This window comes from Camelus ferus, chromosome 5 (genome assembly GCF_009834535.1).
Source record: "Camelus ferus isolate YT-003-E chromosome 5, BCGSAC_Cfer_1.0, whole genome shotgun sequence".
Lineage (NCBI taxonomy): Eukaryota > Metazoa > Chordata > Mammalia > Artiodactyla > Camelidae > Camelus > Camelus ferus.
In genome coordinates, this window is record NC_045700.1 from 17,714,098 (window position 1) to 17,726,651 (window position 12,554).

General features: G+C 38.6%; 1 protein-coding gene across 1 annotated transcript in view; it reads right to left on the reverse strand.

Moving 5' to 3' along the window:
• DARS1 (aspartyl-tRNA synthetase 1) overlaps positions 1 to 8,305 on the reverse strand; it is a 54,977-nt gene extending 46,672 nt beyond the window's left edge. Inside the window, exons 1-3 of the mRNA XM_014551512.2 lie at positions 8,086 to 8,305; positions 6,063 to 6,120; positions 2,129 to 2,221 (exon numbers count right to left, since the gene is read on the reverse strand). Coding sequence (XP_014406998.1) covers positions 2,129 to 2,221; positions 6,063 to 6,120; positions 8,086 to 8,151 — 217 coding nt within the window. The 5' untranslated portion in view covers positions 8,152 to 8,305. The remainder of the gene's footprint in view (positions 1 to 2,128; positions 2,222 to 6,062; positions 6,121 to 8,085) is intronic.
• Between the last annotated feature and the right edge of the window lie 4,249 nt (positions 8,306 to 12,554).

Genomic DNA, 12,554 nt, shown 5'->3' on the forward strand with positions numbered 1-12,554 from the left:
AACACACACATGCATACATATATATATATATACACATATATATGTGTGTGTGTGTATGTATATATATATATATATATATATATATATATATAACATATATGTGTGTGTGTGTATATATATATATATATAAAAACTTAAAGTAGGATTTTCCAAATAAAAACTATGAAAACCAGATTAATGTAAAATTCCGAAAAACACCTATTACACGTAAACTTAACTTAGTACTACACTAAAAGAATACCACCCACACCTTTAACAAATTCAGTTTATTCCAAGAATCCAAAAATGGTTCAACATTAAGAAATCCACTGAATTACTGTAAACCACTACAGTTACATACAGTTGATTCTTTCTCTATTTGTGGTAGTTACATTTTAGAAAGTCACCAGGAACAATGAATTAGCAAGTACTGAACCATTGCTCCTAGAGGAAATACAGGTCTAGGTTTCTGTGAATGTCTGGTCACAATATTTTCATCAGTCCCTCAATACGTAAATTGTTCTGTGTGTATTTCTGTTAAAGACACCTTATTTTGATGATAAAACTATGGAGAGCCAAGAGGTACTTCAGTGACAGGCTATGGGTTGTGGTAAGTACTAGTTTAACCAAAGAGGCTTTAATTTTAGTTAACATACTTTTAGTGAGTTTGGTGGTGATTGTTTGGTGGTGTTTTTTTTGCAGTGGATCTTTGGGCTTCAGAAGAAGGTTAACAATAAAGAAAGAAAACGGCAAACATTGCTTTCTGCCCCCTCCAAGGGCTTATGGTTGGTTAAAAGTTTTTAGAGCAAGGAATTTGGTGAAAAAAGAATCCAGATGTAATTTAACAGCAAAGGGACACATGACAAAGCAACACTTCTACTCTCAGGCATATACATTCACTGTTACTGGTAAATTGAAATAAAGTAAAAACTTTCATAAAAATACAATTATCTTATTTAATACATATTGTTGATTCATTAACATAGAACTCATGGCCAACAGTACTGAAATTCATGCTTGAACAAAGCTTATCTAATAACTTGTATTTTATTCTTAATGCATATTACAGCCTTCTTGCACTTAGGAACACTAGAAAACATTTCAGCACGATGCTGGAGCCCATTTTAAACAGTCAAATCAGCAACGAAAAGCGCAAGACTGTGAAGAATGAGGCACTAAATAGATTGCAAAAAAGACACTGGTTTATGAGAACTGATACAAGGCAGAGCTTCATTATGTCTGACCTCAGCTGCAAAGGTGTGCATTGGGGGACTCAAATTTCTTGCCACTCTGCACATGTGTGTCTGGCATGTCTGTGAATGACAATGAGAGCACAGCAACTACTGATTTAGAGGTTATAAATACATGTTAGCAAGTAGGTGGATTTGCAAATACACGACCTGTGAATAACGAAGATCAACCATATTTTAAATTTTTCATCATGTGGAAAACTTCAAACAAACACAAAAGCAAAGAGAATAGTATAATGAATCTCTACATAAATATACTCAATCCAATGATGTTTTGAGGGAAAAAATTTCTAGACAAGGTCTGATAAAATTTAACATCTATTCCTGATGATAGAAAACTTGGACTAGAAGAAAACTTTTTTTAATTTACTTTTAAACTTCGGCATTGTTCTCTAATAACATTTTACGCAGAACGCTGAAAGTCATGAAATAACTCAGCAGGAGTTTTTATCTCTGCTGTTGCAAAAATTCTTCATTGTGAAAATTGCTGAAATATTGGACAATCTACTAATTATTGCAGAGGGAAACAACAAGAAATGAGATAAACATTTGAAGGACAAACTGATCAATACTTGTAAAAGATACCAATGTCTACCTACAATCCCCATGTACCTCATTAATTATCAAGTCATGGCCGTTCTTGTTTCAGCTTTACTCCAAAACATTCTTCACTTTAAAAAACTTAAACTTTTGAGACATGCTAGAAAAATACCTTAAAGTCTAAGATTTCATTTGAGTTTTAAAGCCAAACTATTTTTAAGGATGTCTTAGAAGACTAAAATTAATTAATTAATGCTAATACTTTACAATGATTTAGGAAAGAAAACAGGTGAGGAATTTGCAGAACAAAAAATTCAAAGCCTTTACCAAAAAAGCTGTAATCATTAAATCACTCTTACCTTTAGCTCTGCTTGTATGAACCCTTGCACGCACCCAAACAACTTCATCAGCTTTTTGTACCGTCAAGTCACTAAGTCGAACCAAAACTCGATCTGCGCCAGATAAGTGAAACAATTTTGTAATTCAGAAAAAGATCAAACAGATCAAAATTATTTTGGTTTGATAGCTAGCCAGAGTACTTGGTATTATCTTACACAATTCTCAATCTCCAGCAGCACTGTTTCTTTTGCTTTTTAAAACTGGTTTCTAACATTATATAGGTTTCATGTGTACAACATTATATTTCAGCTTCTGTATACACTACAGCATGCTCAACACCAAAAGTTTAGTTTCCATCCATCACCATATAGCTGACTTTGTTAACCCATTTTACCATCCCTCTACATTCCTTTCCCTTTGGTAATCACTATTCTGTTCCCTGTATCTGTGTTTGATTTTTTTTGGTTTGATTTGTTCATTTACTACTTTTATCAATATTCCAAATATAAATGAAATCATGTGGTATTTGTCTTTCTCTATCCGACTTACTTCACTTAGCACAATACCCTTAAGGTCCATCCACATTGTCACAAATGGCAAAATTTCATCCTTTTTATGGCTGAGTAGTATTCCATCTCACTCTCTCTCTCTCTCTCTCTCTCTCTCACACACACACACACACACACCCTATCTTGTTTATCCAATCATCTGCTGATGGGCGCTTAGGTTGTTTTCATATTTTGGCTATTGTAGATAATGCTGTAGTGAACAATGTGGTGCATGTATCTTTTCAAATTAGTGTTTTAGTATTCTTTAGATAAACACCCAGAAATGGAATCATTAGGTCATATGGTAGTTCTAGTCTTAATTTTTTGAGGAACCTCTATACTGTTTTCCATAGTGGCCACACCAATTTATATTCCTACCAACAGTGCATGAGAGTTACATCTTCTTTTTTGTTTGTTTTGTTTTTTAAATAGAGGTACTGGGATTGAACCCAGGACCTCATCCATGCCAAGCATGAGCTCTACCAGTAAGCTATACCCACTCCCCTACAACATCTTTTCAGTCACCTTCTATATGCAATTTGCCTCAAGTTATATGAATAACATTTTCTAAATATATCTATAAAATTTATCCAATTCTCTTTCATCTTCACTGCTACCATTCCAAATCAAAGTACTATTATATCGTGCCTAAACTACAGGAAAAGCCTTCTAACTGGCAATCCCCTGATCCCAATTCAATCTACATTGGAGTCAAAGAGATAATTTCAAAATGCAAATATCCTGAACTTCAATTACTTATAAAGCCAAATAGGCTTTGCTTAAGTAGACACAGTATTTCTGCTTGCCTGCCATAGTACATAAGTCAGCTATCCACAGGGGAGGATTCTCTGCCAGGCCTGGACAGTCATAGAACCCTATTCCCCAGGACACAGTGACTGATCCAGGGAAGGGCATGTTACTCAAACTGAGCTAATCAAAGTCCTTCTCTGGGACTCAATGAACAGATACTGGAGACAAAGCTGTCTTCCCTAGGGTTGCTGAGCTGGGATAGTGTAGGCCCGGGGCTGCAGGCACCATCTTTCTTACTACTTGAGTTTGCAGGATGAGAGAATGAGGTCAATGGCCTAAAGGAAGTAGAGCCAAGAAGCAGAGACAGATAGCCCTGAAGATAATGCTGGAACCTCTAAATCCAATCACATCTTATGCCTTCTTGCATTTTGTTTCCTATAGTTATTTGAACCAGTAAATTCCCCTTTTGGCTTTGAGCCCCAACAATTATGCCCTCCAATACTAATAACAAAGTATTATACCCATCTAGAGTCCCCCAAACAGGAAAATTATTATGTGAAGATAGTGAAAAAGGCAATCATGATCCAGAAAATCATTTTGTTATCATTGTAAATATGCAATAATTTTAATATTGAAGAAAAAGATTAAAGTATTAATTAAAAATGTATTAATAGACATACCACATCATGAATAGTACAAGATCTCTATTCTCAAGGATTATATTGCCTAATTGTAACCAAGTGTGACAATATCACATGCAGTAAAACCTATTTACTATAATATTTAAAAATACCTTTGTAGGGGATATTATAACGAAATCAAATTATAAATATAATTTACCTACTTTGTCTAAATATATTGAGACATTGAGTTAATGCTTCCTAAAGTAAAGATGACGCTTAGAGAGAATTTGATTTACAGAAAACCGTGGTTCTCATCACCAAAATCAACGAGAATGAATGAGAAATTTTCAAGCACTGGGCATCAGAAGAGAATTTCTGCAGTTAAACTCTGTCAATGGACCTTATGAGTTAAGCTAACTTCCAAGTCTGCTGTGTAAACTCCGACAAAACTGTGAAAGAGAAAACACAGACAAAGCAGTGTAATATTTTAAAAGACAGATTGGAAAATGTCAAGATTGAGAAAGCAAACAACTTACTAACTAGGCAATCAAAACTCAAAACCAAACAAAACAGAATAATATAAGTCTAAAAAAATAGACTTATAAATAAGCGTCACAATTAGAGTAATTTTAATAGTACTTTGGACAAAAGAGAGTAATGGCCCTTCTTTCATGTGGCATTCTGACTAATTAACATAGGGATTCTCAACTTTTAACATATCCATATATACCAGAGGCACATATCACACTCCCACCACTATGACTGGCTGAGGCAAAGATCAGTGGCAGCAGGGTTTCAGTTTGAAAAACTACTGCCTCCTCCACACTTAAGTCACTGGCATTAGAATGAAGGAATTTGAAGAAATTGAAGTAGATAGGAAGGAAAACTTTATTTTGAGAAAAGTATTATAATTTTAACAGAGGTAAAACCAAAGGCAGAATTTTACTCTTATTTACTATAATCAGATATATACCTAGTTTATCTTTCCTTCCGGTGGGGTGAGCTTGTAAGTCGAAACGGGTAGTCTGGATTTGCCTAGGAACAGTTAATTATGGCAAAGGGTAACTGGGGCTTATGTAAGAGATTGAAACTCCAGTAAGCTTCTTTGTGTTAGAGCTCAAGGAAGTCCAGTTTGGGAAAATAGTTAAGCTGGCAAAAAGTCTCTTATGACCCTCCCTGCTTGTCCTAGCAGGGGTAGTCCTCTCTTATACTACATTGCTTGTATCACATTTTATACTCAATTGTTTTACCTCACTATCTTTATCTTTTGGAAATGGTTTATTCTTTGTGAACTTTTCATTGCACACTTTTCCAACAAAGTTGGGTAGGAAAAGTGATTTTGTAATCAAGCAATAAATCAAATCCAAAATAACAGTAAAATTGACCTTGGGGTATATTATTTCCAAAGCACACAATTCATAGGCAGGCATCTAAGTTAGAAGTACTGAATTCTTCCTTTGGGCCAGAGCTTAAAGGTCTACAGTTGTACCAAAGTTTGAAAGACATAATTTGGGGTGTCTACCAATAGAAAAATGACTGTTAAATAGTTGAGTAAGATAAATTTGTTGAAACTGCATATATACAATAGAAACAAAAGGAAGACAAATGTTTATAAATAGAAAACCTACAGGTCTGAGGGAAACAACTAACAGGTCAATTTCAAAGAAATATAATAAAATCAGGGAGAAAAGTAAAGGAAGTAACTTCATAAAGCATACAAAAAGGTTGTATATGATGAAGACAGTTATTATTAATCATTCTTTTATCTCCTAGGCCAGAGTTAAATCTTTTACCTAATCACCTTTAATATAAATTACCATTTAAAATATACTCCTTTCACATATTTTTTCCCTTTAGAGATTAGGGATCCTAAACTGACAATGTTTGCACAGGGTTGTGGCATCTGCTTGGGTTATTAAAAATGCTTTTCAGTTACGCCTTTAGTTACATCAACCTTATCTAAAACTTCATGAAGAGATTTCCAGGAATTACAAAGAAAGAAAAGCTTTATTTATTATCACATAACTACTAACCTGGTTTTTCTTGTGACTGTATCATTGAAGATACTCCATATCGTTCTTTAGCATAATCCTACAAAAAAAACGTTTTTGCATCATGACTTTTTATTTAAACACTAATAGCATAGTAAACACAGAAATACAAATGACTTAAAAATGAATTGACTTAACTTTCAGGATCATTTTATTAATTCACAATGAGTAGTTTTAAAGTGTGAAAATCTGTCCTGTCATTTATATATGCACTCTATAGAAAAAGGATAAGCACCCAGTTTGTTTAGTTTGTTTTGAGGATCACCACTCCTAGAGTGATATACCATACATAAGAGCACTCTCAAATAAAATTTACACACATGTACAACACATTTTAACTACCTTCTTCAAAAAGGAGATTAAACAACTTCAAAGCAGGGATATAAATTTCCTTTGTGAAGGGAGAAGGATGAGGTACCACAGTTTTATTAACTTCCTATTACAGGAAGAGATGTTCAAAGAGAACCAGCGTTTGCGGTAAGCTTTCTGAGCACCAGATGTCTACAGTTTTTAGAAATTGGAGATGTTGGATATAAGCTAACTACAACTTTCCTTTTGTAAAACATCATTAAAAAATTCACCTGTTTCCTGTTTCTAAAAACCATCTTCGTATCAGGTTTGACACTGATAACATGACACCAAATTTCTTGTTACACATTTTAAGTTAGCAAGAGGAAACAGGAGACCTAGAGTCCAGGCTATTATTAACAAACTTTACTTATTAAATCGGTAAGTGGCCTTTTATTTTAATCTCACTTTATCTAAAAAATGATCTTTTAAAGATTCTTTTAGCTATAAAATGACAACTTTGCCACAATGTCTACCTTATTTCTACACCTACTCTATCTGCAAAAGTGCACTGCTAGTTTACATAATTAATCAGATCAAGAAAAACACAAAAATAGTTTCCTTACATTTTACAAGGTGGATGAAACAATTAGTTTCTGTCACAATGGCTATGTGTTTGAATCATCTTCTTTAAATCTGGAGGATATTGGATTTTGTGTTTATAGCAGAACAAACCAGAAACACGTTAAGGTGTTTATTGAACAATTTTGTGTGTGTGTGTATTAAAAAAAAACCACCTTAAAAACAAAGATAACCTCAGTTGTAAAAGAAAAGATTCAGTCACATAATGCAGCAGGAAGGCCGCATAAATAATTATAGCATGTGAAGAGAAAAAAGGTGTCACTTATTAGTACTGTTCATACTTCAGCAAACCTTATTCCATCTAATGGTCTTAAGATAACCTATTCTTTATTCAGTTTATCACAGATTCTTATTTCCTCAAGAGAAAAATTAGGAACCAATCAGGGATCTGAATTTTACTAACAGCACATACAACTTGTAGGATGGTTTCAAACTTTCATCTTTCAATAGCACTGAAGGACCACAGGGTATTATGAGTTACACAGATTATTTTGGGTCACTTCGTCTCAAATATATTCTCTGCAAATTTCCCTACCTAGGGGAAGAAAAGAAATAAAAATGACAAGTGTTCTCTAAAGCTGTCACATGGAAAATGGTCATTAAACGTATTGGCAGATCGTTTTACGAAGTAGTGTCATTACTTGAAAAAACATTAAGAGCGTGAGGGCTGAGCAAAAATCGATTACCAGTGGACATTAAAATTTTCCAGCGGAGAGATGGATTACGTGAAGGACGTGCCTAACCCAGGGAGGTTTAAATATGACCCCGCCGCTCCTACTTCCGGGGCAGTTGGTACTTCAGGACCACCCCAGCCCCGAGACACGCTTCTTACAGGCCAAGCCCTCCAGGCACCCCCGTAAGAAACGCGATCCGGAGTGGGTCTGGCCACGCTGTTCGGACAAGGGCCCTGGAGGACCGGTGAGGGCTCTGAGCACCCGGACTCCAGGCCCGTGGCCTGGAGACAAAGTACCGATAGGGACCCACAGGCCAGGGCCCCGCTCACCCTACTCCCTCCCTCAGCGCGGTCCGGCCCAAGGGTCTGTTCCTCCCAGGCCCGGGGAAGGAGGAAACCCACTTCCGCCGCTTCCATGATCTCCCGCGGCTTCTCCTGACTCTTGCGGCAGGCGCTGGCGCTGGGCATCTGGACTACCGGACGGGGCAGCGAACACCACCCTCCCTCGCAGGCTTCCGTAGGGCCGGCCAAAGGGGCTTCTCCCTCCCGCACAGTCTCCGCCCTCCCTGCTCTCCAGTCACAGCACACACGTTCGGACTCCGCGTGGAGGGTCGGCTCCGGAAAGATCGCGAGAACCCAGCTCTCTCGAGATCCTGGATGACTGTAGGCGGACGGCCGCGCGCCGCGTCTCCACTTCGTGCCCCCGCCCCTACGGATATTTGCCCGGACTTGTAGGGAATTCCCGGGACTTTGTTATAGTATCGCGAGACTGACTCTGAGGAGCAAGGTCTCGGGTTTATTAGCTGGCGCGCGCCGCTGAACTCAGTTTTGTCGTGTACCAACTGCGACGTCTGCTCAGTTCTCATTTTAGCCCTGTTTACCCCTCCCGGTCTTAACTGCAGACTATTCACTAAAACATCCGCCCAAGCTCAGAACTGGACTTTTGCTGCCTTGGACTTTCCCGCCTTCAACACTCCTCAGCGGCGGTGTAGCCGCTTGGACACGTAGGAGACCTCTTCTCAAACTGCTGCTCTGTGTGCTGGCACACAGGAGTGCTGGGTTATAGGCAGTGGCCTTGCTAAGGTAGGATTGGGTACTGGTACCCAAGTGATAGGTATAAACACAGTGACAAAACCCCACATAATCACACTGACTATCTGGACCTGTTGCATTGTTAGCGGTCGTCAAATAGGTGAATCTCCCCAAGACAGGCTTTTTGAAAAAATTGTCATCCATGAGCCTCTTACTGCAATTGAAAATAATTTGGAGGCTTGGTTAAATACTGTCTCCTCTGCTAGGCTTCGTTGCACTTTGTCAGGTTTTAACTATCTGAATAGTCTTAGCCTGGCACAAAGTGGCACGGTTTATACTTGTTCAGGAGTGCAGTTAGACCCCAAAGTAAATGAAAGGGCTCTGGAGGCTACCGCATGAAAGTCCTGGGATAGAATAGTGAGAAGACAGACATGGTCCTTGCCCTCGTATAGCGTACCATCTAATTCCAGGTATAGAGGTACCACATACTGTGAAAGTTTCTTTGAGAACATTCACCTCAGGTTTCTCTGAGGAAGTGATACTTAAGCTAAACTAAAATAGGAGTAGGGGTCAGCCAGTTGAAGAGGGGCTGAAAGAGTAGTTAAGGCAGAGGGGGTTAAGGAGAGAAAGATTGTGGCTCAGTTTTGGATATAGTGCCTATGAGGTGCCTTTGAGTCATTTATAGGGGAATGTCCAGATAACCTCTGGCTTTGTGGGGTCTGGAGCATAGAAGAGAGGTCTGAGCTACAGATAAAGGTGGGTAAGACATCACAGGTGGGTGGTAATTGAAACCTGGACTAGGGAAGAGAATGTTCCAAGAAGAGTGTTAACATTGTCACCTGATGACTAGACCTCAAGTAAGATGATGAATGAAAAATAGTTGTTGGATTTAGCAACATAGAGGTCATTAGTGTTCTTAGTAAACACTGTTCATGGTAAAGTGGGGTCAGAATGTGCTGAGAAGTGAATGATGGTGAAGAAATAAAAGTAAAAGTGATTATAGCAAACCTTTATATAGTGCTTAGTGTGTGCCAAGCACTGTTGTCTGTTTCATATATACTAACTGATTTAATTCTTACGCCAAAGAGATAATATTGTAATCTTTTTTTGCGTATGGGGAAATTGAGGCAGAGAGAGGTGAAGTAACTTGTCAATGGTCTCAGAGCCATTAAAGGATGTATTTCAACTCAGGTAGCATGGTGCCAGAATCCATGTTCTTAACCACTATTACTCACTGCCTTTCCTGTCTTTGGGAGATAATGAGAAAATTGGATGTGGGGGGGAAGACAAATATAGCTGGTAGCTAATGTGGAATAAGTTAGGTGAAGCTTAGAGAAAAGACTTTAAAAGTCCATTTTAAAACTAATAGGCAGGGTTTGTGAAAAGGAAGACTACAAGACAGAAGGATTGAGAGATGTGAGGTTTTGTTTTTTGTTTTTTGTTTTAATTAAGGGAGAGAGAGAATTCAAAACACAGGAGGTGGGACAAGGGGAGGAGGAACAGTTCCTCTTTCACAACTGGAGGCAAGGAGGCTAGGATAGTTGTGGATGTTCAGTTTTAGGAAGATGAGAGAACTCCCATTTGGTGACTTCTGTTTTCTAGAGAAGAGGAGGCCAAATTATGAATGATAGGGTTGGGGGTTAGAGGGGAGGGAGAAAAGGGAGATTGGTGACTTGAGGAGAGTGGGAGAGGTTGAAGTAGTCCTGGAGGTTATTTGGTATTATTTCTGGGCATTGTACCCATTTAGTAAAGGACCCATTTAGTAAAGACTCATGAATTGGTCTTGGAACTGAGACTTCTCCAGTAGCACAAGGCTGATATAGTGCAATCACAAAATGGCAGATAGTTGCTTCAGTCAGTATAGGGGTTTTGGTGCTGACCCTGCTCAGCAGAAGGGAGCCCAGAATAGATCTGCCCCAAGTAGCCATACAAATGCTATACACATACAAAGCAAATGAGAAGGAAATTTTTTACCTGTAATTTTTTTGAAAGATCAACACTGGGCAAATTTACTTATCCTTACATCAGGATGGAGGCAGGTTGGAGGAAAGGACAGAGATGCAAAGAGTTGAATGTGGGTATGCAGACAGATAGGTTGCCCTGAAATTTGAAGAAAAGGAGTAAATTTTATTCCCCTTTTAATTTATCAATGATTATTTATAAGCATCTCCTCTGTGCCAACCATTATGCCAGGTTCTGGCAATAAAAGGATAAATTAGGATTTTGGTTCTCAGTAATACGTAGTCCACTTAGTAAGATAGCATGTAACTAATGATAAAGAAATGTGAAAATTGTTGTAATATTGTTAAGTATGTGCATTCCCAGCAAGAGCCCTAAGATTCACTTTGATTGGGCCAGGTAAGGGCATGTGTTCACTACTGACCCAATCCTTCTGGCCAGGGAAATGAAATGTTCTGATTGGTTTAGCCTAGGTAACATCCCCTCTGAGCTTGGGATAGAGTTAGCTTTACTCGAATCATGTGGAAACCCCTGTCAGAAGCTATGGGACAGGGAAATGGATCCCGGAAAGTCAACTGCAACGTCCACTGCAAAGGCCAAGAAGCTTTGGACTTTGGGCAGATAAGCCGATTCCAAGGGAGTGCCTCCTCTTGTCTGATCAGGAGTTCTTAGATATGCTGTGATAGCAAACTAACCCCCAAATCTCAGCAACTTAAAATCTATTTCTTGCTCATGTCTGTTGTAGGTTAACAAAGGGCTGTGCTCATGTAGTCACTTAAGGACATAGGCTGATAGATGCTCCATCTTGACACATGTTTCCATGATTACAGGCAGCAAAAAGAGAACCTGGCTCTTAAAGTGGCTGTCTAGAGGTAACACATTTCACATTCTACTCCTGTTTAATTGGCCAGACAACTCATATGGCCATTCCTGAGTTCAACCGATCAGGATAATTTCCTCATTCTTCAGGGAGCAGCACGGAATCTTCGTGATCAATGAAACATTCTATCATACTCGTGAGATTCCAGCATAGAAGGGGGTCTATGAAACTGTTCTATCTTGGCATTTTTTAAGCTTTTATTCCCTCAATTAGATATAGTCCTAATATGTGAACAGATGGTCAGAAATCTGAATAAAAATCCCATCTATTGTCCCTTTGCTAGGGTAGGGAATCCTTGCATCTTTCCATTGCCCACCCGTGAAGCCTCTCCCTGTGCCTCTTCCTTACTTTGATCCCCTTACCTTAATAGATTATCATTATTTAGCCCTGGGGGAATACTCTTCTTCTGGCCTTTTCTCCTGATAGTGATGGAAAAGAAGAACTTTCCAGATCAGTGGCCACATACCATGTGCCTGAAGTCTTGTCAGTCTGCTCTAGTGAAGATACAGCTGCCATTGAGGCTCTAACTTGGTTGAATTTGTGGTAGTCAACTGTCAACCTCCTGGATCAGTCTGGTTTTTACAGGAACCAGACTGGTGAAAATCAGATTATGATGGGGACTTTCAGCTATCAGGTCTTCAAGGGTTGCACTAATCTCTGCCATTTTCCCTGGGGATGTGATACTGTTTATGATTTACCATCCTAGTTGGGGACTGGGGAAGTAAATTGGAGTTTTCTTGTTACCTTTCTTGCAATATGATAACCTTATCCAATAGACCAAGTAGCTGTAAGGGAACAACTCTGCCATGTCTTCTGACCACCTTGCAGGTATCCAAATAAGCCACATATGGAAGGGCTGGTTTGATGTGCAGCTAATCTGAGTTTTGGAAAAACACCTTGTGATCCTCCTGTGTCAGAAAGGGGATGAAAGGCCATCTCCCACTGGATTCTGTATCTCTCCTGGGAGGCTGTCTGATAAAGTAAGGGACTTTTCTGCCAC